This window comes from Terrapene carolina, unplaced genomic scaffold (genome assembly GCF_002925995.2).
Source record: "Terrapene carolina triunguis isolate 2854851 unplaced genomic scaffold, T_m_triunguis-2.0 Scaffold67, whole genome shotgun sequence".
NCBI classification, from domain to species: domain Eukaryota; kingdom Metazoa; phylum Chordata; order Testudines; family Emydidae; genus Terrapene; species Terrapene triunguis.
In genome coordinates, this window is record NW_020664418.1 from 28,229,435 (window position 1) to 28,251,688 (window position 22,254).

Here is a 22,254-nt window from a genome sequence, read left to right on the forward strand (position 1 = left end):
ATGGACACAAATCTGACATCAGGAATCATAATACTCAAAAACCAGTGGGAGAACACTTTAACCTGTCTGGCCATTCTATGACAGACCTGCGGGTGGCTATCTTAAAACAGAAAAACTTCAAAAACAGACTCCAACGAGAGACTGCTGAGCTGGAATTGATATGCAAACTAGACACAATCAACTCAGGGCTAAATAGGGATTGGGAATGGCTGAGCCATTACAAACATTGAATCTATCTCCCCTTGTAAGTATTCTCACACTTGCTTCTTATCAAACTGTCTGTACTTGGCTACCTTGATTATCACTTCAAAAGTTTTTTTTTTCTCTTACTTAATTGGCCTCTCAGAGTTGGTAAGACAACTCCCACCTGTTCATGCTCTCTGTATGTGTGTATATATATCTCCTCGATATTTGTTTCACTCAATATGCATCCGAAGAAGTGGGTTGTAGCCCACGAAAGCTTATGCTCTAATAAATTTGTTAGTCTCTAAGGTGCCACAAGTACTCCTGTTCTTTTTGCGGATACAGACTAACACGGCTGCTACTCTGAAACCTGGTTAAGTAGCCATTCTTTGGCAGGAAGAAGGTTGGGAGTGAGAAATTTACATCTTCGCAATGGAACAGCTGGAAGTTCCTGTGCAAACAGACTGTTGCCTGAATCCCAGCTGGAAATGATTCTCAAAGAGGAGGAAGAGATAAAAATGAGGAACAGAGGCCCCAAATCACCTCTCTCCCCTCATCTCTAATCATGGTGTCAACAACACTTGAAAGATAAAAGAAACATCACTGAACTGGTCCTGGTTGAAAGAAATCCAGCCAGACTGCTGTAAGTGTGTGGTGAGAGAAACCTTTTTGCTTTAAATACACTTAGCTTGTTAAGTTAGGCATTAGCTTGCATTTTACATTTTATTTCTTTGTAATCAATTTTGACCTTTATGCCTCATTACTTGTAATCACTTAAAATCTAGCTTTCTGTAGTTAATAAATTTGTTTTATTGTTTTATCTAATCCAGTGTTTTTTAATTTAAGTGTTTGGGGAACTCCATTTGAGATAACAAGGCTTGTGCAGTACAAGACACAAACTTCTGGGGGAAAGTCTGGGACTGGGATTTTGCTGGTGTTGCTTTGCAGTATAATGCAAGAGTGGTAGGCTGGCTGGCTGAAGCACTCTTGCAGTATATCTGGGAGTAACTGACATGCTGAAGACTGTGTTGAACAGACCAGGAGTGGCTGCTCTCACAATGAAGCAGTGTAAAAGGCACCCCAGGGTAGAGAACTGAGAGGACATAGCTATCTAATAGCCCAGATTGTACCCTGGGTAATGTGATAAGGTGCTAAAACAAACTTTCCTACATATGTGGTTTCTTACACTTGCCTACTGTATTGATAAAAAAAATGGTGCTTCAGTTCCCATGCTCCTATCTTTTTTTCACTGTGAGAGATTAATCTTGTTTTGATTAGAGAACATCTTTTTTTTTTCAATACCCTTCTCAGTAGGCTAATTTGTATTTCTGCAATACAGATTATATATATATATATATACACACCTCTACCCCAATATAATGCTGTCCCCGGGAGCCAAAAAATCTTACCGCATTATAGGTGAAACCGCGTTATATATTGCTTTGATCCACCAGAGTGTGCAGCCCTGCCCCCCCCCCCCCGGGCGCTGCTTTTCCGCGTTATATCCGAATTTGTGTTATATCGGGTCACGTTATATCTAGGGGGAGGTGTGTGTATATATATATATATATATATAGTTCTGAGAATTTTATATTAATGGCTAGTGGCTGAGTTTTTTTCTCTGTTTATGGAGCTCCCTGTCCTGTCATTCCCAACAGTCCTGCTTTGAATGCGGGGATTGTTGTTTTATTATAGGGTTTTCATTGCACCATTTGACAGGCAAACTTGTTGAACACCCTTTCATGATGTAGAACTGAAGAGATTAACAGCTTTCAATTTTGTATAAAATTAGTTTTGCTTTAACCAATATAAGGTCTTGTTTTCTGCTGAAAATCGTATCTGTTTTGTTGTGCCTTCCATGAGCTCAACGGGAAACTATTTTCACCTTGCTAGGAAACCATTGACAGGCTTTATTGCTTGTTTTGTTTCTTTGTATGTACTAGTTCAATAAGGCAAACTGGCCAGTAGAGTTTGTTCTTGGAATGTCTAGGGATTCAGAATTCCAATTCGAGGGGAAACGTTTTAGTGGCACTTTGAAAAGGAAAAAAGTTGAACATGAATGCACTTTCCTTCAAGAAATTCACTTGACAGGAAAATGTAACATTGAATACGGGCTATGCAGGCGAAGTATTTTATGCTTCACTTCATCACTGAGGGCAAAATCTTGAGTTCTTTATTCATGCCTTACTCCGGGTAAACTCCCTAAACTGAACAAGGACTTGACCTGAAATTCACCTCAAGGCCTAATTTAAGACCTTAATGCAGGACTTAAAGGTGACTTGCAAATGGTTTTGTGAAAATTGGGCTTGTGTCCTTTTTTACTACTTTATGGTATATGAGGAGGACAGAACTGTTTAAAGTTTTTTTTTTATTGCTTGTGTTTTATCTTATTGATAACAGGAATGTGAAATCTGGCCTTCCCTGATTTAGCTAGAGAACCTGTAGGAGGCTTCACTGATGTCTATAATCTTAATACCTTTAATAAATGGGCTGAGCATGTGGAATCTTTAATAAACCCTTCTTTTATCCAAAATGTTAATTAGTCTTTTAGGCTGAGTAGGTCTTATGAAAAACATTTTAAACAGACACTAAAAATCTCCTCCCAATTGCTCAACTTTCATTCTATTGGCTCTTGCAATGGCACCAATTCATTAATTCTACAGACATGAAGAATATTAATCTAATAATGTTAAGTCTTAATGGAATGTTTAGCATGTTTTTAGGCTATGGACAATGAGAATGACTTGGCCATTTACAAGATTTGAAATGAACTGGTGACCATTTATCTGAAGGGCCAAAATCCCAATAATATGTATGTAAGATCTCGACCACAGTCTCTGTTAAGAATCTTTCACATAGGCCCATACTCCACGGCCCAGTCTGAGGCATGAGGCCTAGTTAACAATGAACAATACATGGCTAAAGAATGCTGGGATAAGCAAGAGACAGGAGACAGCCTTGTTTGTCTCAACTATACATAAAATAAGCTGAGACAGCGTAACTCCAGGTGGAGAGAAGTAATTGGGAGGCTTATCAGGAGTTACAGGCACACAACTCACTAAGAGACGCATTAAAGTCTGCTCCCTGGTACAGGAAGAAGATAACGGTACATTCTCCCCAAATGCCAACCAGAGTTCAGGGAGAGGCCTAACATGATAGCATGAGTTACGGCATCCTCCCTTTCACAGATGCATCCGCCCTCACAGATGCCAACCCCAGCTTGTAGAAACGCAGGGGTAACCATAAACAATTGTCATTGCTGTGTACTGTTTACTGTTCTTTTTGTTTTACACCCTCCAGGAATGTTCCTGTGGGCCAACTTGTCTGGAAAAAGCCACTGTCATTTCTATGGACCTGAAATCAGGATTTAATTTACAGATTGCAAGAGGAGAATTTTGAGGGAGAACACCTGTGTATTACCAAACATGTTAACCTGAGCTATGGGCGGAGCCATTATGTAATCTTTTAGACTATTGGTTTATTGTGCTAATTTCGTCTTGCTGCTAGGACCCATCCAGGGGCTCGGGAACTCCCACCCCATCGCTTCTCTCCGCCCATTGGCACCCTATATAATCTATTGTAATCAATTGCTTAGCAGTGTCTCACTGAGCCTAATAAGCAAAGCGACACTCCGCCAGCGCTGTGCGTAATAAACCCTCGTGCTTGACTCTACACGGTGTCGAACTTGTGTTCCTTCATTATCTAATAATTCCTGTGCATGGAAATAAATCAGCCTAACTTTTCCTAACAATTAGCTATGGATAGTAATGATTAGTTGCTTTTCACAGTCTAGCTTTGAATGCTTAACAACATTACCATTTAAATATTTATCCCCAAGGAAAACACTCCAGTAGCAAAGCCACTACAATTACAGTACTTGAAGAATGAGCAACTAATAATCTACAGTGGAGATGCACATTGTTGTTATTTGTAGTTCAGTACTGCCCAAAGGCCCCATTAACGGAAACTGCTAAGAGCACAGTTCCTGAATGTTGTTATCTCAGGAGACAGCACCCAAGATCTCCTATTTAAGCATGCATTTCATGCATCACGACCATAATTGTTTCATTTTCCTTCTTGATGGGTGTATCTGTATATTCTGTCTCCCAGGGGAATCTCCTTGGCCTATTTCCCACTATTCTTGGATGTAGCTCCACCTCAAAAATCTCAAACATTCCAAGGGAAAACCATAAAAGTTAGAGGGCCACATATACCACTCCTGCAAGAAACCCATGAAAAAGGGACACAGGAATCAGGAAAAGCTGTTTCTCCCTCAGATGAGATGGTCTTTAAGGGGCACTGACTGGTTACTGGGAGGCCAAACAGGATCTGTAGCAAGACCTGATAACTTTAGAATCAGGGAGGTGCAAAGGAGGAGCTGGTACATCTGTACTAACCCCCTCCAGAGGGTCATCTGAGTGAGTTAATGCCTCTTTAGGTAGTATGGACTCTGTAGTGTTGGGTGCTGTGGCTGGTGGCTAGTCTCCTGTTCCACTCCCTTCCATATTGACCCTGCCCCTAAAACAGCTCTAATGGAGGGAATTCTGTGGGGTCCCACAGAGAAGAGGATGATTCCTTGGAGTCATGCGCCTTCCCTCTCTCCTCCAGGAGAGATCAGTCGAATCTCAGTTCCTTCTGTTCACAGTCTGGGCCAGAATTAATTATACTCTCTATTATGGAGCCCAAACTAAGTCAACACCCAAACCTTAGTGTGATCTACCTACATCACTCAGGTGTACGAAAAAAAGGTGTGTGCTAGACTGTTATAAATCTCTTCAAAACATGTTATTTTTTAGAACAGAACATATTTTTTAGGTAAACAGCTCTAACCAGGCAAACTCAACAATGAAAGAATCCTGCTATACTGAAAGTGAAAACCCATTTACTGCGCTGGGCAATGTAAACTCAGTTGTGACTGTTTCTGCCCAAATTGCTGTTCCCGTTCTGCCCGCATGTACTGAGAATGCATCTCAGTGCTTTCTTACAGACCGAAAGACCCTGCTTTGAGCAGATAATAAATGTGTGACTTTTGAAAAGGTGAATTTGGAAACATTCCCAGTATATGCAGTACATCTGCCTCTCTAATTTATGCCTCAAAAGATGAGCCTGAATAAGGCAGCAGTGAAGATGATGATTAAATAACTTGAGAGGAAGTTACTCTCTCTTTCTCTGAAACAACTGTGGATAAATTCTGGCCAGTCTTGAAAATACTATATCAAACCAGTGAGCCAAAAATGCACATCTACATATTCCATTCCACAGCCCATAACAGCTCTCAGTGACTCAGAAGACTTATTCTAACTGCTCTCTCTTCCTGCGGTCTTAGCAGATGGTCCCTTGGCAGTGGAACCAGTGTGGTTTCCAGTATATATGAATGGGGCCAGAAGGGCCTATGATGCTTGCACCTTCATGGGGAGGAATGCATGGATTCTTTGGTGCTTGCTTTTGTGGGCAGAGGCCAGCCTGGTGAACATGGAGCACTTCTGCAGCCATTTCTCCTCTTCCCACCTGCTAACATAAATCCTCTGCATCCTCCATTCCCAAATCCAGACTCTCATTCAGTACAGAAAGACATACCTGAGCACCATCACAGGGGCAGTAGGATAACAAAGTTCTTCACAAATGGGCAGGTTTTTTCCAAGCTATGTTTGATAACACTGAGTACAGCTGAGCTAAGCTGAAGCTGTTTGTCCGTTTACTGCAACAAACACATCTTGCTTCTCTAACGCACATACACCTGACTTATAAAATAAAGTGTTAGGCCCCTGAGCTAGGCACCAGTATTTGAATCAGTTCTCTCAGATACAATATTTTCCTCTTCTAAAAGATTACTTGATTTAAAAGCAATGATGGAAGAAAAACCTATTTTGATCACCTACCAAATGTACTTGTTCCCCTTACTTTGCGCGCACGAGTATTTAGAGCAGGAATTAGGCACACTATTGGGTTCTGAGAGTTACCTTGGTAAAGCCGTTTTCTCTCTCTGGTAACTAGTGGAGCAGGTAGTCTAAGCCCATATAGACACAACATCATCAGTCAACGTATTAAAATTCTTGCATGAAACAACAACTTCAAAAAGCTTAGTGTTCCACTCTGATTATAATACGGGACCAATCCTGCATGCCCTCTCTTGTAAGCATAACTCTTATTTACTTTAGTGGGTGCCGTGCATGTGGAACATGAGTAATTTGTCACAGGCAGGGAAAAGTATTTCATATTAAGTATAAGTAGAAACAAAAATGTTTAGTTCTCGAGCCTTTAATTTCCACTTGTCCTGGAAGGAAGATTTAAAAAAAAAAAAAAAAGAAGTCGGTGAACTTTAATGGAATTCACCCCACAAGGCAGTGGTCATTTTAAGGCTCCAGGATTGAGTTTAGTAAATTGAATTTGGGCTGTCTGAATGTTGGCACCATAAAAACATATCCCATTTCAATGTACAATTCTGGATTTATTTCAGTGTATCCGATCTCCTCTAGGGATACTATTTTAAAAGCTCCAAATGAAGTGTGAGTAACACGACTCAATTTGTGCAGCTGAAATCTCCTGTGGATATGTCTGTCCTGCAATTGGCAGTGTGACTGCAGCTAGTATAGGCACTCCTGTGCTAGCTTTAGCTAGCATGGCTGAAAATAGCAGTAAAGATGCAGCAGGGCAGGCTTCCACATGGGCCGTACAAGCCCACCTGGAACTCAGAGTACACACTCACATCCATAGCCCACAACAGGGTCTGTGCCACAACATCACTCCAATTTTTAGCTACGCTAGTTAGAGTCAAGCTAGCAATCACACCTCCAATTACAGTGTATACAGGTTGAAATTCACCCCTGTGCAGAGGGCCAGCATATGTGCCACTTACTTATAGGCCAGGGGTAGGCAACCTATGGCATGCGTGCCGAAGGCGGCACGTGAGCTGATTTTCAGTGGCACTCACACTGCCAGGGTCCTGGCCACAGGTCCGGGGGGCTCTGCATTTTAATTTAATTTTAAATGAAGCTTCTTAAACATTTTAAAAACCTTATTTACTTTACATACAACAATAGTTTAGTTATATATTATAGACTTATAGAATGAGACCTTCTAAAAATGTTAACATGTATTACTGGCACATGAAAACTTAAATTAGAGTGAATAAATGAAGACTCGGCACACCACTGCTGAAAGATTGCTGACCCCTATTATAGGCTATCCACCTGGTGCTGAGGGCACTATGTGGGCCTTGGCATGGGCTGGATTTCACACACAATGAACTGAAAATATACCCCAAAGGTAAATCTCCTAAATGTTGGCGTTACACTAATTTACTGAGTATAAGAGGTTTATATAAATAGTCATCTCTTCCACAAACTTCCAAAATAGAATTTTTAATGTGTTAAAGAACTTTAGTTCTCTAGCTTATAGAAATTTTTAATTTGCTCCTATTCAGTTGTGGAATCTATTTAAGAATCTCCAGTAATAAAAATTCCTGTAAATGTATTCTAGTTTCTGCACTTAGTAGGTTAATTGGACCATTACTGAATGCATCACTCTATTTTGCACTTGCCAATGTGGGAAAAGCCTTTGTGTCCACAGAACTTTCAGTGCTATAGTCTCATTAGGCATTTTCTTTTTGTTTATTACATTCATACTTTACTTCCTTTCTGTGTTTTTCTTTAATACGGCTCCAACTGCAGAAAATCTTACTAGTAATGTGAAAAGTAGTGGGTTTTTTGGTTAATATCATTGACAGAAGCGGTTTCGGGTACAGCAAATCTAAATTTGTTTCTTTCAGAGATTACAGCTCTCACCACCCACTAATCTGTTTAACAGGTCTTTCCATCTTTATACCGAGGAAGGAACACATGCTTCATGCCAGTATCACCCAACAATAGTCAAACTAGTCCCCTTCATGCTTCATCCAAATGAGTAACACAACATAAACAGAGAGGAGTACAGTATAATTTTTCTATCCTTATCAATTTCTTTTCTCTCTTTGGGTGAAATTCACCTCTGTGCAGAGGGCCAGTCCAAAGCCAATGCACGTTCTTAGGCCCCAGCTTGTGCAAGGAGAGCCAACCATGTGGGCAGATGTCTATCTGCACAGTTTTCTTTGCAGGTTCAGGTCCCACTTACATCCTCAAAATGAATGTTAAGTGGGACTTGGTGGTACATGGGGTTTGAAGTGGCAAAGGGGTTTGAAGTGGCAAAGGGGTGAATGTAACCCTTTGAGTTCTGGAATACAGAGCAGTGTTTCTGAACTGGTTCTAAGAGTAATGATTAATGGTTTACCATTGAATGTGTTATGTTCCTGTCTGATATGTGTTCTGTCACTTTCTAATAGTCTGTATTTTCCTTTGCGATATAACATTAATGATAACTCATTTTATCCCAAATCAGGGCTTGCAGATCCTTGCTGAGTTTCCAGGAAACAAGATTTAGAAGCAGCACTGTAACTTAAACTTGACTTTTCTACTGTATTCAATTACTTATCTAGGCTACGAGAGCATTGATACAGCAATTAATTTCTCAGTGTGTCAACTCTCATTTCTCATTTACTATATAACTTAATATTCAAGTAATAGAGATGGGGGTTCATAACTTGCACAGACTATTTTCACTGTTTTATGGTATTTGAGACTAGTAACGCTATCAGGAACAGAGGGGAGTTCTATAGAGAAATAATCTTACTGGTTCAGTTCAAACACATGAGTAAAATCCTATATAAAGTAGTGTAATAGGAAATAAACATTATTAGGTGGGCGAGTGTACTTTGTGAGTGTATTTGTTTTCAAGATGAGTAGTATAGGATGACTCAGGAGATTGGTAATAGAATTTTGGAGTCTTTCGGATTTAGGTCAGTGGGTCAAATCAGAATGGGAACTAGATTGTGATTGTAGTTACGACACTGTAAATCTGCAGTAACTTTAGATTTTAGGCTGTGATCAGAATCTGATGATGGGTTTTTAGTTACAGAAAGTCACTGAGGTTTGAAGGCAATTTGGTGCCTGATATGAAATATGCTGTTAGTCTCAGTTCTTAGAGAACAAATGCCAGACTGGATCAAACCTGAGGTCCATTTAGTCCAGTATCCTGTCTCTGACAGTGGCTAGAACCAGATATTTCACAGGAAGATGTAAGAATCTTACAATAAGTAGTTATGGGATAATCTGCCCCACACATTAGGTCTCCTAATCCACTATCGTTAGCAACTGGCTTAGACCCTGAAACAGGAGTTTTAATATCCTTTTAATAATTTTGTTAGCATTAACAATTATAGCTCTGGATATTCTTCTTAGTCATATAAATATCCAATCCCCTTTGGAATCTTGCTAAATTCTTGGCCACCACACCATCAGGAGGCAATGAGCGCCACCGTCTAATTATGCATTGTATAAAAATGTATTTCCTTTTATTAGTTTTGATTCACTACCTTTAAATTTAATTGACTGCCGTCTTGTTATTGTGGGAGAACAGAAGTTTCCTATCTACCTTCTCTAGACCATTCATTATTTAATATATTTTTATCATGATTGAAATTGTTACCTTAGAAACTATACAAGTTTTTCCAATCTCCCTTCATATGCTTCCAATCATTCTGGCACTAATGTGCATCCTTACTGGGCATCATGGACACCAGAGATTGAATGGGCATGGTGGTTCTCATCCCTAAGACAGGTCAGAGTCAAGGAATATTGGTGCAGCAGTATGGAGAAATTTACAGGAATACTGAGGGTGTCCTGGGGATAGATAACTTTAGAGTCCTGAAAGACTTTCACAAGTATTAAGTTCACTTAAAAATATAGTAAGTGAAATAAAATACTGATATTTTATATATTATTTATTATTTGTATTATCATAATGCTTAAGAGACCTAGTCATGGATCAGCACCCCATTGTGCTGGGAACCGTATAAATGCAACAAAATGACAGTTCTGCTCCAGATAGCTTATAGGACAAGAGACAACAGATTGGCACAGACAGACCGACAGGGAACACATGCTGTACACACCTCTTGTATGTCCATCTACTCCCGTAATGCAGTTTTTGTTCTTTTTTAAAACCAGATGAAACTTTCTGATAGAAAGATAATTTAATTTTTTAGGGAGTTTTCTCCCCCATTTCAGACATGAGCCAATTTTGGAGGGAAAACAGGATAACTGTTAAGTCATAGAGGAATGAGGTTTAAAAAAAATCCAGTTAGAAACATTTCAGCAATTGCTGTGTATAAACATGAATTATCAAGAGAAAAGAATGTAGCTATCTCCCACTACTTACACTTCTCTACCCTTTTGCCATCAACAGCTCCTCCTTCCCCTTCCAAATTCTTGGTCCCCTCGTGCCAACACAAATCCATTCCACTTTTTCTTGGTCTCCTTCTCCTTCCCTCTGGTGACTTCTGCCCTCCCCCTTTTTTTTTTTTTTTTTTGCCAGCCTTTTCATTTCTTGCCACTTTCCTTGTTACTGCCTCCAGCCCTTTCACCCCTTCCATTAAAACCTGACACCCCTTCCTACGCTCTTCCCTCTGGAATTCACACACTATCTCAAAAAAGATCATTGCCATCCACTACCTTTTCATATCTTGCTCTATCCATCTCCTGGCACAATGATTAGGTAAAGGGCTAGCGGGAATAGTTGGGTTTTTTTTAAAATAAACTGATTGTATGCTATCTCCTTTATAAGATACTTGTTCACTTAGATTTTTCTTTGGGGCAGGGATTGTGTCTAATGTCTCGTTTGGAAAGCACCTACCACATTCCGGGGAGCATCATCATGCAGATGATACTTAATAATGAACTTCTGAGTGAATAGTGGATCCTGTGCATCTGATTTTTAATGTCAACATGGAGCCGCACAGTTAACCTACGGCTGCATAATGAAGTAACAATACACAAATTAAACAAAAATAATTCAGATATAACACAGTAGATTTTTGTTTTCTAGTAAGAATCTGGCTGATACACTTTTAGCACCCTTTATAACGAAGCATTGACAAAAATATTGCAGCTCTTCATTTCCCACTCCTTAAACAGAGAGAAAAATCTCTAAAATATGGTTCAGTAACAGCTATAAAAAGGTTGCTGCTTTAGGAGGAATATTAGAGATGTACTTGAGTGGGAACAGAACATTCACCATCCCTATTTGTTCATGGGGAAATAGGAAGAGTTCCACTTTTACACAGGTGAGCTGATTACATTTTACTGCCCATTTAACAAAAAGATACCAACAATAAATCCACAGTATTTCTATAAACGCTTGATGTGCCTCCCCCCAGTTTTAGCCAGTACACCAGAGTATCATCGCTATTGTGCACTGACTCTGATTTTATCAGGTGCAAAAATTTGCAGAAATGTTTTTGCTGCGGGACCCCTGACAGTGCTAATTGAATGAATGGCAAGTAATGTATTTTGGGCCTAATTCTAAAAGATGATGAGTTTTCTTAATTCTCACTGACTTCAGTATCATGGGACGTGCTCTGAAACTGGCAAGATTGGCTCCTTAAAATATTATGATTTATACAGTTCCTAAAGAGATGAAGCATTAATATACAGATGAAAATTGATAAAACAGCTGCATTTCATTCTAATTATGTATATGTAATTACCAATAACATGATTATTGCTAAGGCAATTGGATTTTGAGTACCTCACTCAAATCTTAAGGTCTTCTTTATTCAAGGAAGAAAATAAGTTTTACAAAGCAACTTCATTTTCACAGAGCAAATCATTATTTGAAACTTGGTTATTTGACCTGTAGCTTGGGATATGTCACATCATATTGTGTCAGTAACATCTTAAGTTACTTGACATAAAACAATGCACTGCGCCTAATATGAACTTCAGCAAAGCATGATTTTCGGATATGAAGCTTTTTAAAATGCCTGCATGTTGCACAAGAGTCTGTCGGAAGCACTCGTTTATTATGCTGCAAATCATGTCTTTAGTGTTTTTTAAGAAGAATTAGATTTATGTCTTCAGACCTTTGTTTTAGCTAAACAAACATACATCACAATAAAATTAAAAGTGAGGAGCATTTTAAGGTTCACAGTTGTCCAGGGTGGGTGGTGGGCATTGACTTCCCCTTTCATGTTATTCTATCTTATAAAAATCAGGCTTTAAAATGTTTCTGTATCAGTGTATAGTGATTCACACTGGATGTAACAGTTTGAAAAAGAATACATTAATATCCATTTAATTAGCAACATCAACATTTCCAGGTGGAAGGTCTGTTCTGGATGGAATATCTGTAAACCTTACTCATGTGAGTAATCAATTACATCAGAGGAATTACTTGACCTGTTTCACCAAAGCACCTCTGCATGTGGTTATGTCCCATTAAAGTCAATGGGACTTAAAGACATGCTTAAAATTAAGCACATGCTTTGCTGAGTAGGAATGATTGCTGGAATGCTGCTTGAGTGGATTAGAATTACTCATTTGAATGAGATTTGCAAGATTGGGACTTTAGGTATTGAAAGTGCATTTAAAAGAATATATTTTACAACCTTCTTGTGATTTATGGAATACTTTACACTATTTGCATATTGAAAGATTTAATACAGAGTGTAAACTGAGTGCCAAAACATAGTAGTTAGCATTATAGGGAATTATTAAATGCAAACATGGAAATTAGTAGGAAACTGTTGTTAGCCTTAGGAAATATAGTCAGGTATAATAAAAGATGCTTACTATCACAAACCTCATAAGAGAATCGCTCTCCTTCTTTCTTCTGCTCAGTGGATTGCAAGTCAAAGGCATTGGACAAAGACATGACACATTACAGACAAAGCACAAGGCATATTTTCTACAGAATTTTGAAGATGCAAACAAAACAAACTTGTACATAAAAAACCAAAATAAAATATATTCCAGTACGAACATTAAAATCAAGCTGGCACTATAGAATGCAACATAAAACATCCAATATTGGTGGAACTTTACAGATCATTAGCATGTTTCTATGAAAATGCATTACTTGTTTCCCCAGACATTCCCGGTGCATTATATAGTTCTCACATGGCATTGCTTTTAAATAAAATATTATATTTTTTCAAACTCTGTAATATGTCTTATTTTTACATTTTGATTTTCTTGGCAAGCAGAAGCAAAGGCTGTGGATAGGTTGTGAACATACCGCTAATGATCTCTAAGTAGCTGTGCAGTGAATGCAGGGAATTAAAACCACCTACCTCTTTTCCTCCCATAGACTCAAACATTTTCTCAAGCTGGACTCGCAACTGCTGGATATTGTTCATCAAGATACAGGGCTGTAAATAAAGTACAGCATGTGTTGTTATATGAACAAACAGATACAAACACACTAAAACATAACAGTTGAGAATGGCCAAAGGAAGAAGTATAAATAAAGTGATTCAAGATTGTAATATCTGATTCTTTTTTGCTGGAAATCAATCTTCCTATTCCATCATAAAACTGATACATTTATGTACTACAATGAAGGTAACATTTGAGATCTCAGCATATGAATAAATCAGGCAATTCTATAACAAGCTCTAAATTATTCCATAGGTGAACAATTTTGCATTACTTTAAAAGTGCTTTAATAATCTAAGCAATATTAGTCGCATAAACATGCCTTCATATTTTATTTTTAAAATACTATTGTTTAAGCTTTTCACTTAAGCCACAGTCTTTTTCAAACTGTATGCCAAAGACCGAGGGAATCACACTGCAAAAGATAGCAATTGCCAGATACAGAGATTAAATTAAGCGGATTATTTTGGAATTATGCAAAAAAGGTTCTACTACGGGGGCTTTGTAAATTCGTATGGCTTTATTCACTACTTTGTAATGTAAAAAAAATCTTGATAATAGATTTCTGTTTTGGCAGGATTACTGTTCCAGTGCATCTGCACATTACATTCAAAGCTTCAAGAAATGAATTTCTATAATGAATCTATACTTAAACCTCACAAGAAGACGACGGGTGCTGAAGTGATAACAGCATCCCACATACATTTAAAACCCTTTTAGTTGGTGATGCAGCTCACTGTTGGCTGAAACATGGTTTGAGTAGACTTTAGTGTTCAGAAGAGCATTTAAATAATTCAGCATCCTACTCTATAAAATCTAAGGGAACTGAGGGTCAGAAAGAAAAAGGAAACTGGAGAAAAAAAATAGAAGATCCTTATCTAGTATTCTTAACCCTTTCATCACTCATACTCAATAAAGTACACTAAATTTTAGCACACTGTCCTGAGATTCTCATCTCTCTTCCTCCCGCAACAAGTGACTTGACCTCATGTAACTATTGAACCATCCTCCCCATCCCTGCCCACAAGAGGCAGCCACCCTATCCCCTTTACGTCCTGCTCCTTTTTCTATCTGATATTGGTGCTGGATCCTTAAAGATTGGGTCAGAAAGAATGTGAAAGAGGGCACTCAGCACCAGTATCTTGGATTACATTCCAGACAAAAGACCCCGCCCCCAACTAGTTCCCCTAGGAAATAAACCTGCAAACCCTTGAAAATAGCCAGTTTCTATCATGAATTATGTTTATTACAGCAGTGCCAACCAAGAACGTAGCCCCTTGTTCTAGGCAGTGCACAAACACAGAATACTAGAGTCTGTCATATCTTAAGGTTATGATACCGCTGTTGATATTTCCGCATATAAAAGCCAGGGCCAGCATTAGGGGGTAGCAAGCAGGGCAGTTGTCTGGGGCCCCACGCCACAGGGGCTCCTGTGAAGTTACATTGCTCAGGCTTCAGCTTCAGCACCAGGTGGCAGAGCTCAGGGCCCTCGGCTTCAGCCCCATGCAGTAGGGCTTCAGCTTTCTACCATGGGACCCTGGATCCCTGCAAATGTAATGCTGGCCCTGCTTGGCGGCCCCCCTGAAATTTGCTCACGGCCCCTAGGGTGCCCCGGACCCCTGATTGAGAACCACTGTTCTAAACAACTGCCAGTGCTCTTGGCAATAAAGGAAGAGAGAAGCTAAATACAAAAACAAGTATCAGGTGAATTGTTCCTAATGAGACAGTTTTCAAAGTTTCCTCTGAGATCATAGTTGCTCATTAAGGACCTGATCCTGCACTCGTTAATTCACTGGCAAAATTTCCATTGACTTCAATGAGAGTAGATCTGAGGCTCAAAAATGTTCCCAGCTTATTGCATATGTTGAACTTTAGAGTTCTATTTATGGAAACTTAGAGGAGTCAGACAGCCAAACGGAACACACAAAACTGAATACCAAGCACAATGCATAAAGCTGAAATATGTTCATAAACAGTGCCAGGCTGTGGGGAAATATGATGATACATTTAATAAAGAAATATACACCATAGAAAATGTACTGCTATGTCTGTTTTTTATTTGAAAAGTTTGCATGTCAATTTTATTGAATGGAATTAATAAAATGGTCCTAAAATAAATTTAATAACTTTGCACTTAACTACAATCATAAAGCAGTATTTATTTAAATCTCTTCTATCAAATGAAAGACTTGGGATCACCAGATCAAATGAAATCTCATTAATCTAGAAATATGAATTTCAAATAGATGATTTCTAATAAAAATAAGTGATCTTTCTATAAAGTCATTTGTTGCAATCCTTTATGCCTTTTCTCTGTTACAAAGCCATAATGAGATTTATCTTATCCAAAGCCTTAGCAAAGATTAGCGTTCAAGGGTGACTTCAGAAATCAATCACTTCAATGATTATAAAAAATCCCATTGGACAGACTGAGAGGCAACACAAACCGTGAGATTTGATGACCTAACATTAGGTATCAGAGTCCATTCATTCTAGAAAACAGTTAATTTGATTTAATGCTAGGATTAATTTGAAATGAACTGTAAGTACAATACTACAAGTCTTAATTCACTTGTACACTACATGTAAAGTGCAATTGTCTATGGCAACATTTTGGGCCAAACCCATATATAAACAACCATCTGGAGCAGGTGGGCTGGATGACTGACAGATGCATGGGGAGAAAAACAGGGGATGTATTCACTCCCACATCACGGGAGATACTCTACCCCAAGGCATTTTCAGCTCAGTGGCTCCTGTGGGAGGTAGGGAGAATCTGTGTAAAGACACACAACACTTGCATGTATATATCTATATCTACACTGATTGCTTATTTCCGCTACTTATGGCAATAGCTCACAAGATGAAGAACCTTGACTGAACCATGAAAATGCCCTGCTGGGCAAATTTATGACAACATGGTATTCTGGTATGTTGTGAACTGACTAGCAGCGTTTCTTGGAATTATTACAGTAATGACTGCCAAGCCTGGCTTGCTGCTTAGTGTCTTCTTTCTGATGTAAGCAAGATTTAAGTATTGCCAGACGCAAAATCTGTGGAAATCTCCTTATGTATGTCTTTTTCAATATGTTTTCTATAGGGGCTCCAAGGATGAAGATATTTGAAGTAGAAAGGGAGTCTGAAATATGACACATCCATATGAATAAAATTCATTTCCTTGTAGAAATATTTATATAAAACCACTGCCTAAAGTTAAAGTTTTCTAAATTCTTTCATTACTTGTAGTTTTATTTATTAACATTATATTAAATGTAATTGCATAGTAAGCAGAGAATAGTTAATATTTTTCCACCATACGTATCTCTGTGGTTTGGTAGAAAAATTAATATTTCAAATGTTGTCTGTGGTGTTTAGAAGAGGAAGGAACCAAGGACTGTTCCTCTTTAGCTATTAGAGAAACAAGGTGGGTGAGGTAATATCTTTTATTGGACCAACTTCTGTTGGTGAGAGAGACAAGCTTTCAAGCTTACACAGAGCTCTTCTTCAGATCTGGGAAATGTACACTGCGTACAGCTATTTAGCTATAACATATTTCTGATTTCTTTTGTTGTATATGCTGGTGACCTTTGGATTGTGATAATATCACGCTTGGGTGACAACGAGGGCATATTATTTCCATTTTTCCATTTATTCAGTTCAGTTCCAATCTCACCAACATATTTCCTCCCCCAGTTCTATGTGTGAAAAAAATAATTTGTGCTCCAGTTTACTTCTCAACTTTCATAAATCTATAAAAGAGTTCTGAACTTCTGGGTTTTTGAACAACAGCTTTTCATTCCCTCAAAATTCTCTCTTTAGCTTAGTTTAGGATGTTGGGCCCAGTCCTGCCAGAAGCCGGGATTCTCCTCCGAGGGGCTAAACACCCTTACGTTGTCTAGACTCTAATGGGAGTTGATGTGCAAAGAACCTCACAGAATGCCCACCCTATTCAGGGACTGTTTGCTGGGACCAGCAATGGGTGAGACAGTCCTTCTGCACTCTGGGAGGATTTTCTTGTGTACTGAGTTTCATGTGGGTGCTCCCTATTTGTCCTTTGCCAGTCCCCTGCAGTGCCAAATAGGACAACTTGGGAGCTGTGGCTGGTGGCTAATAGCTCTGCTCCCTCTCTGTAAGGGACTGGGAGAGGGTTATTTACTGCAGGGCTTTCCTGGCTTTCAGCATCATTTTGCTGAGCTGTCTCTCCCCCCCGCAGTGGTTCCTGCACATCCTAATTTGTTATTGCTATTCTAAGTGGGCTTTGAATTTCAACTGATCACCTTTTAGGGGTTGAGAAAGGATTCTCCAGGACTGTAGACTAGCCATTCAGTCTGGGATTTTCTATCTTCCCAGAGCACAAGCAAGGCCCAATCTTTTGGGACTGGAGAAACACTGTCCCTGTACAACTATGTATTTGTCCCAAACATTGCTGTTGGTGCAGGAACAATTAACATAACCCCATACCTGTGCATAAAAATGTGACAGGTTAAGGCCAGGTCCTGCATATGAGTTTGAACCTAAATATACAGACAGAATAAGGTACCTTTTGGGTTGCACCTCAGTTACTCAGATGAGGACAAGGTAGTATACAGTTATGGCATGTACCAACTCCTGGTGTGGTACTTGTTGGGCAAGGCCCAGCAAGGCCTTTCCTGGGTGTATTGGTCTTGATGGCACAGTAGTGACACCATACACTAGGTCAGTTTGCTGCGGGGGTAGGGTTACCATCCGTCCGGGTTTCCCCGGACATGTCCGGCTTTTTCAGTGTTAAATGGCCGTCCGGGGGGGATTTCTAATGAAGTAGAAATGTCCGGGATTTCCCCTCCTGCGGAGTGCGGCGCGGCTGATTGGACGCCTGGCCTGATTGAAAGCCGCTCGCAGCCACTAGGGCCTCTAGCAGCCAGAGTCTCTCCCCCTCCCCCGCTCCCCCCTCCCCCACAGAGCAGCCGGCAGTGTGTGATTCCACGTGGAGCCTGCATTTCTCCCTCTGCCGGGTGAGCGGGGGAGCAGAGGCTGCAGGGGGTGTGTGTGTGCAGAGGCTGCAGGGGCAGGGCAGGCGGGGGGAGCAGAGGCTGCAGGGGTGGGGGGGTGCAGAGGCTGCAGGGGCAGGGCAGGCAGGGGGCACAGAGGCTGCAGGGCGAGTGGGGAGCAGGGGGCACAGAGGCTGCAGGGGCGGGGGGGTGCAGAGGCTGCAGGGGCAGGGCAGGCAGGCGGTGCAGAGGCTGCAGGGCGAGGAGGAGCAGGGCAGGCAAGGGCATAGGGGCTGCGGGGCGAGTGGGGAGCAGGGAAGCACTTAGCAACCCCCAACCAAGATCAGAGCGGGAGGGAGGAGGGGGAATGCAGGGTGCTCAGAGGAGGGGGCAGAGTTGGGGCAGGGACTTTGGGGAAGGGGTTGGAATGGGGGCGGAGAAGGGGTGGGGTTGGGGCGGGGGCGGGGGCGGGGAAGGGGCGGAGTTGGGGCAGGGCCGGGGGCGGGACCGGGGCCCCGTGGAGTGTCCTCTTTTTTAAATGTTTGAATATGGTAACCCTATGCGGGGGTGTTCCTAGGTTATGTTAAGTCATTAATAATATTGTGACTCTTATTTAACTGCACTGTCTGTGTCTCATTTACTGCTGTGTCCGTCGGGCTTGTTATTCAAGAATTCTCTGCAGGCAACAAGGCAGCACAATAGTTTACCATTCTTTTTCACTACTGTATGGACAAGGAGTAGAAGGGTGGAGGTCATATTACAGTCATTTATCATTTACTGGGATTTAGGAGAGAATATAGGATTCTGTCAGACACAAAAACCTCCTTAATTTAGAGCTAAGGTTTTTGGGTGCAAATCCCCATCAACGTAATCACTTCAAATACAGGAAATCACCAGTTTCTTCCACACTTCTCTGTGCACAGTATTTCTCCTTCTAATATTCATTTATCCTTTCCTTCCCCCACCCCCATCAGTTGTTACATTACAATGTAAGCAATCAAGGAAAATAGGTTATCATCTGGAAAAAAAACTCTCCCTTTTTCCATTCATTTTCTTGCAATAAAAATGATCATATTTCTAGTAAATATAATAAGAGCTCTAAGTGCACATTTTAAAGACAGAAATAATATCTGAAATAATATTAGTATTTTTTAAATTTTACTTACCAAAATTTCTTTATCACAGTATGAACTGAAGTCATTTGAAATAATTGCAGCATACTGAAGGAGCACTTTGTTGATAGTCTAGGGTGGAAAAGGAAATGTTTAATTGAGATATATAATCATGTAACAGTCTCTGAAGAATTGTAAGTAAAAATACAAAATAGTATTCAAGTGAAAGTGGAGGCTTGTTTTCAAAGCAGATAATATTTGTAAATGATAGAAAATAGTTCTGGATTAAATTTACAAAATTTTAGTTTGCATTTGCTTAGAAAATTGGAAAGGTCACATTTTAAATCCCTTCACAATGGATAAATGTTTCTTTTTTAATGGAATGTAATTTTCTATAACAGAAACACTTTGCATTTAGTTATACTGACACTGAGAAGTAAGAACATTGAGGGGCTCTAGTTTGTGCATTGTGCGACATATGCTAAGCAGAACGTTAGTGAGCTCAAAATCCTCTAGGGTGACAACCTACAGATTAAAATATAATGGACAAATAAGAACCAAAGCAGCAATGTTTAAACCCCAGCAACGTGAACTTAATCCTCAACAATCACGTGAATAAATACTTTGTTTACAGACTGAGAAAAGTTGTGATGAAAGCACAGAATTATGTGTAAATACAAACTATTTCATAGCCCTTGGCATTGTAATGGAATTCTAAAGCTTGCAAGAGAATGTGGCAATCCAAGTAGAAAGCTGGCCTAACAAAATGTGCAAGCTTATCAAACAGCAGATTAATAAACCTAGAAAAAACAAGTGGCTGATCCACCCCCAGCTGTTCAAACTTGCCTTCAAATATGATAGAGAAAATTACTTTTGGCTTTTACCTGAAGTGTGATATTTCACTTGCACACAGCACCACGTTTTCCAGATAGGTTTATTATAACTACAGTTAAGGCTCTATAACAAACACTGCTTTTCAAGTATATATACAGTGATCACCCTGTATTAGCAGTATTATCTCTACCTCCTTGTAGTTATTATTCTGGGAATTAAGGGAAATACTGTAAATGCTCAGGTGATATTATTTAATTATCTAAGGCAACTGGCAAGTCTTTAAGGGTGAACCCTGTAAACTCGGCTGTTAATACCCGCAGAAGGTTAGAACTTGACATGCAAGGTCTCAGCAGTGGAGTCTATTTTCAAAAGAAAAACATGTTTATGGTCTAAAACTTGTGACTCAGACCATAGAACCCAGAAATAACCTTAGGTTAACAAGCAAACAAAAAATGGCAGGTGAATAGCACGTGATGTAGCTTAACCACTTATGGTATTTTGAGAAACATAATGAGCAAAATAATAATATCTAGCTCTTGTAGAGTGCTTTTCGTCAACAGATCTCAAAGTGCTTCACAAAGGAGACAACCATGATTACCCCCATTTTACAGATGAGGAAACTGAGGCACAAAGCAGTGAAATGACTTGTCCAAGGTCACCTAACAATGCAGTGGCAGCTGGATTTAGAAACTGGGAATAGCATCTAAGTCTCCTGAATCCTGGTTCAGTTCTCTATCCACTAGGTCATGCGGCTTGCCTCCCCTTCTAAAGCAAAGCCCACAGCTGAGAGCTCTGGGGAGGAAAGACCTATGACGATTCCCTCCTTGAGTTCCTCCCCCATCATGCCCTGCCAAATAGGCCACAGGACCCGCTCCCAAGCCCTGTAGATCCTGGGGGATCAGTTGGAAATGAGGGTCTTTGTCATAGCACATAGCACTGTATAGCTAGAAATATTGTACAATAAAGTAAGTTAAGAAATCCTGGCTGATAGACATTAAGCAGGGAGTATTTATCAGTGGTGAAACCTTAAAATGGAGAAATAGAGGGCAGCACATAAGATCCCACAGAGATCAGCACTTTTCAATGTATTCTTTAGCAATCCACAGAAAATGGAAAATCGTTGATTTTTAAGTGACATCAAAGAATGAGAGATGAACTAGCCGCACTGGGTCTTCAAGAAAAGCTCATAAATTCACCAAGCTTCCAAAACAGCCTAGCAGGGCAAACTACCATCAGCAGGACCAACATGCTGATGAGGTGGCAGAGCAAGAAACACACACACACACTCTGGAGGGGCTTCAACCAACAATGCTTTGGTGTCAAAACTATGCAGAAGTAAGGCTCCAGATTTCTTCCAGCAATCCCACAGACCCGACAGATCACTATGTTTCACTGATGAATTGCTCTGAAATCTAAGTAGTGATTCAATGATTAACAAGAACACCAAAGAAGTCAAGACATTCGGTAACATATGCTCATATCTAGTTTTACTAAAACATGAAGTCCAGAGATTAGAGTTCCTCAAATTGGGTGATGAATTAAGAGAAAATAAACTGGTCATTTCCCAAGAATAAAAACAAAGCAACTTCTCTAAGGATCCTGGTCTGCAACAGGGAATATTGGTTCTAAATAACATTAGAATGTTTTTAAGCACGACAACAGAATGTCGCTTTCTCTGAAACTTGGTCAAGATGCATTGATTTTAATCTACCTTCGCAAATCTTCTCATTAAATGAGACAGTGCTTCAGGATTAGGGCACTCCAGTTTCTTGATAATCTCGAAGCTTTGATTGAGTTGTGTGAAGACATCTACCACAGAGCAAGAGAAAAGGGCATGATCTGATGTTTGCTGGAACTAGAGGAGAATAAAGAGGGGGAGGGAACAAAAACCCCAATTAAAATGAATTAACA

The 22,254-nt window shown here is 39.9% G+C and overlaps 1 protein-coding gene across 2 annotated transcripts in view; it reads right to left on the reverse strand.

Annotated features, from left to right (window-relative positions):
* Positions 1–22,254, reverse strand: part of UNC13C (unc-13 homolog C) — a 404,743-nt gene that overhangs the window by 78,301 nt on the left and 304,188 nt on the right. For both annotated transcript variants that reach the window (XM_024198093.1, XM_024198092.1), the window contains 3 exons: positions 22,055–22,198; positions 19,564–19,641; positions 13,346–13,423 (listed from right to left, as the gene is read on the reverse strand). In XM_024198093.1, the coding sequence (XP_024053861.1) occupies positions 13,346–13,423; positions 19,564–19,641; positions 22,055–22,198 (300 nt within the window). The remainder of the gene's footprint in view (positions 1–13,345; positions 13,424–19,563; positions 19,642–22,054; positions 22,199–22,254) is intronic.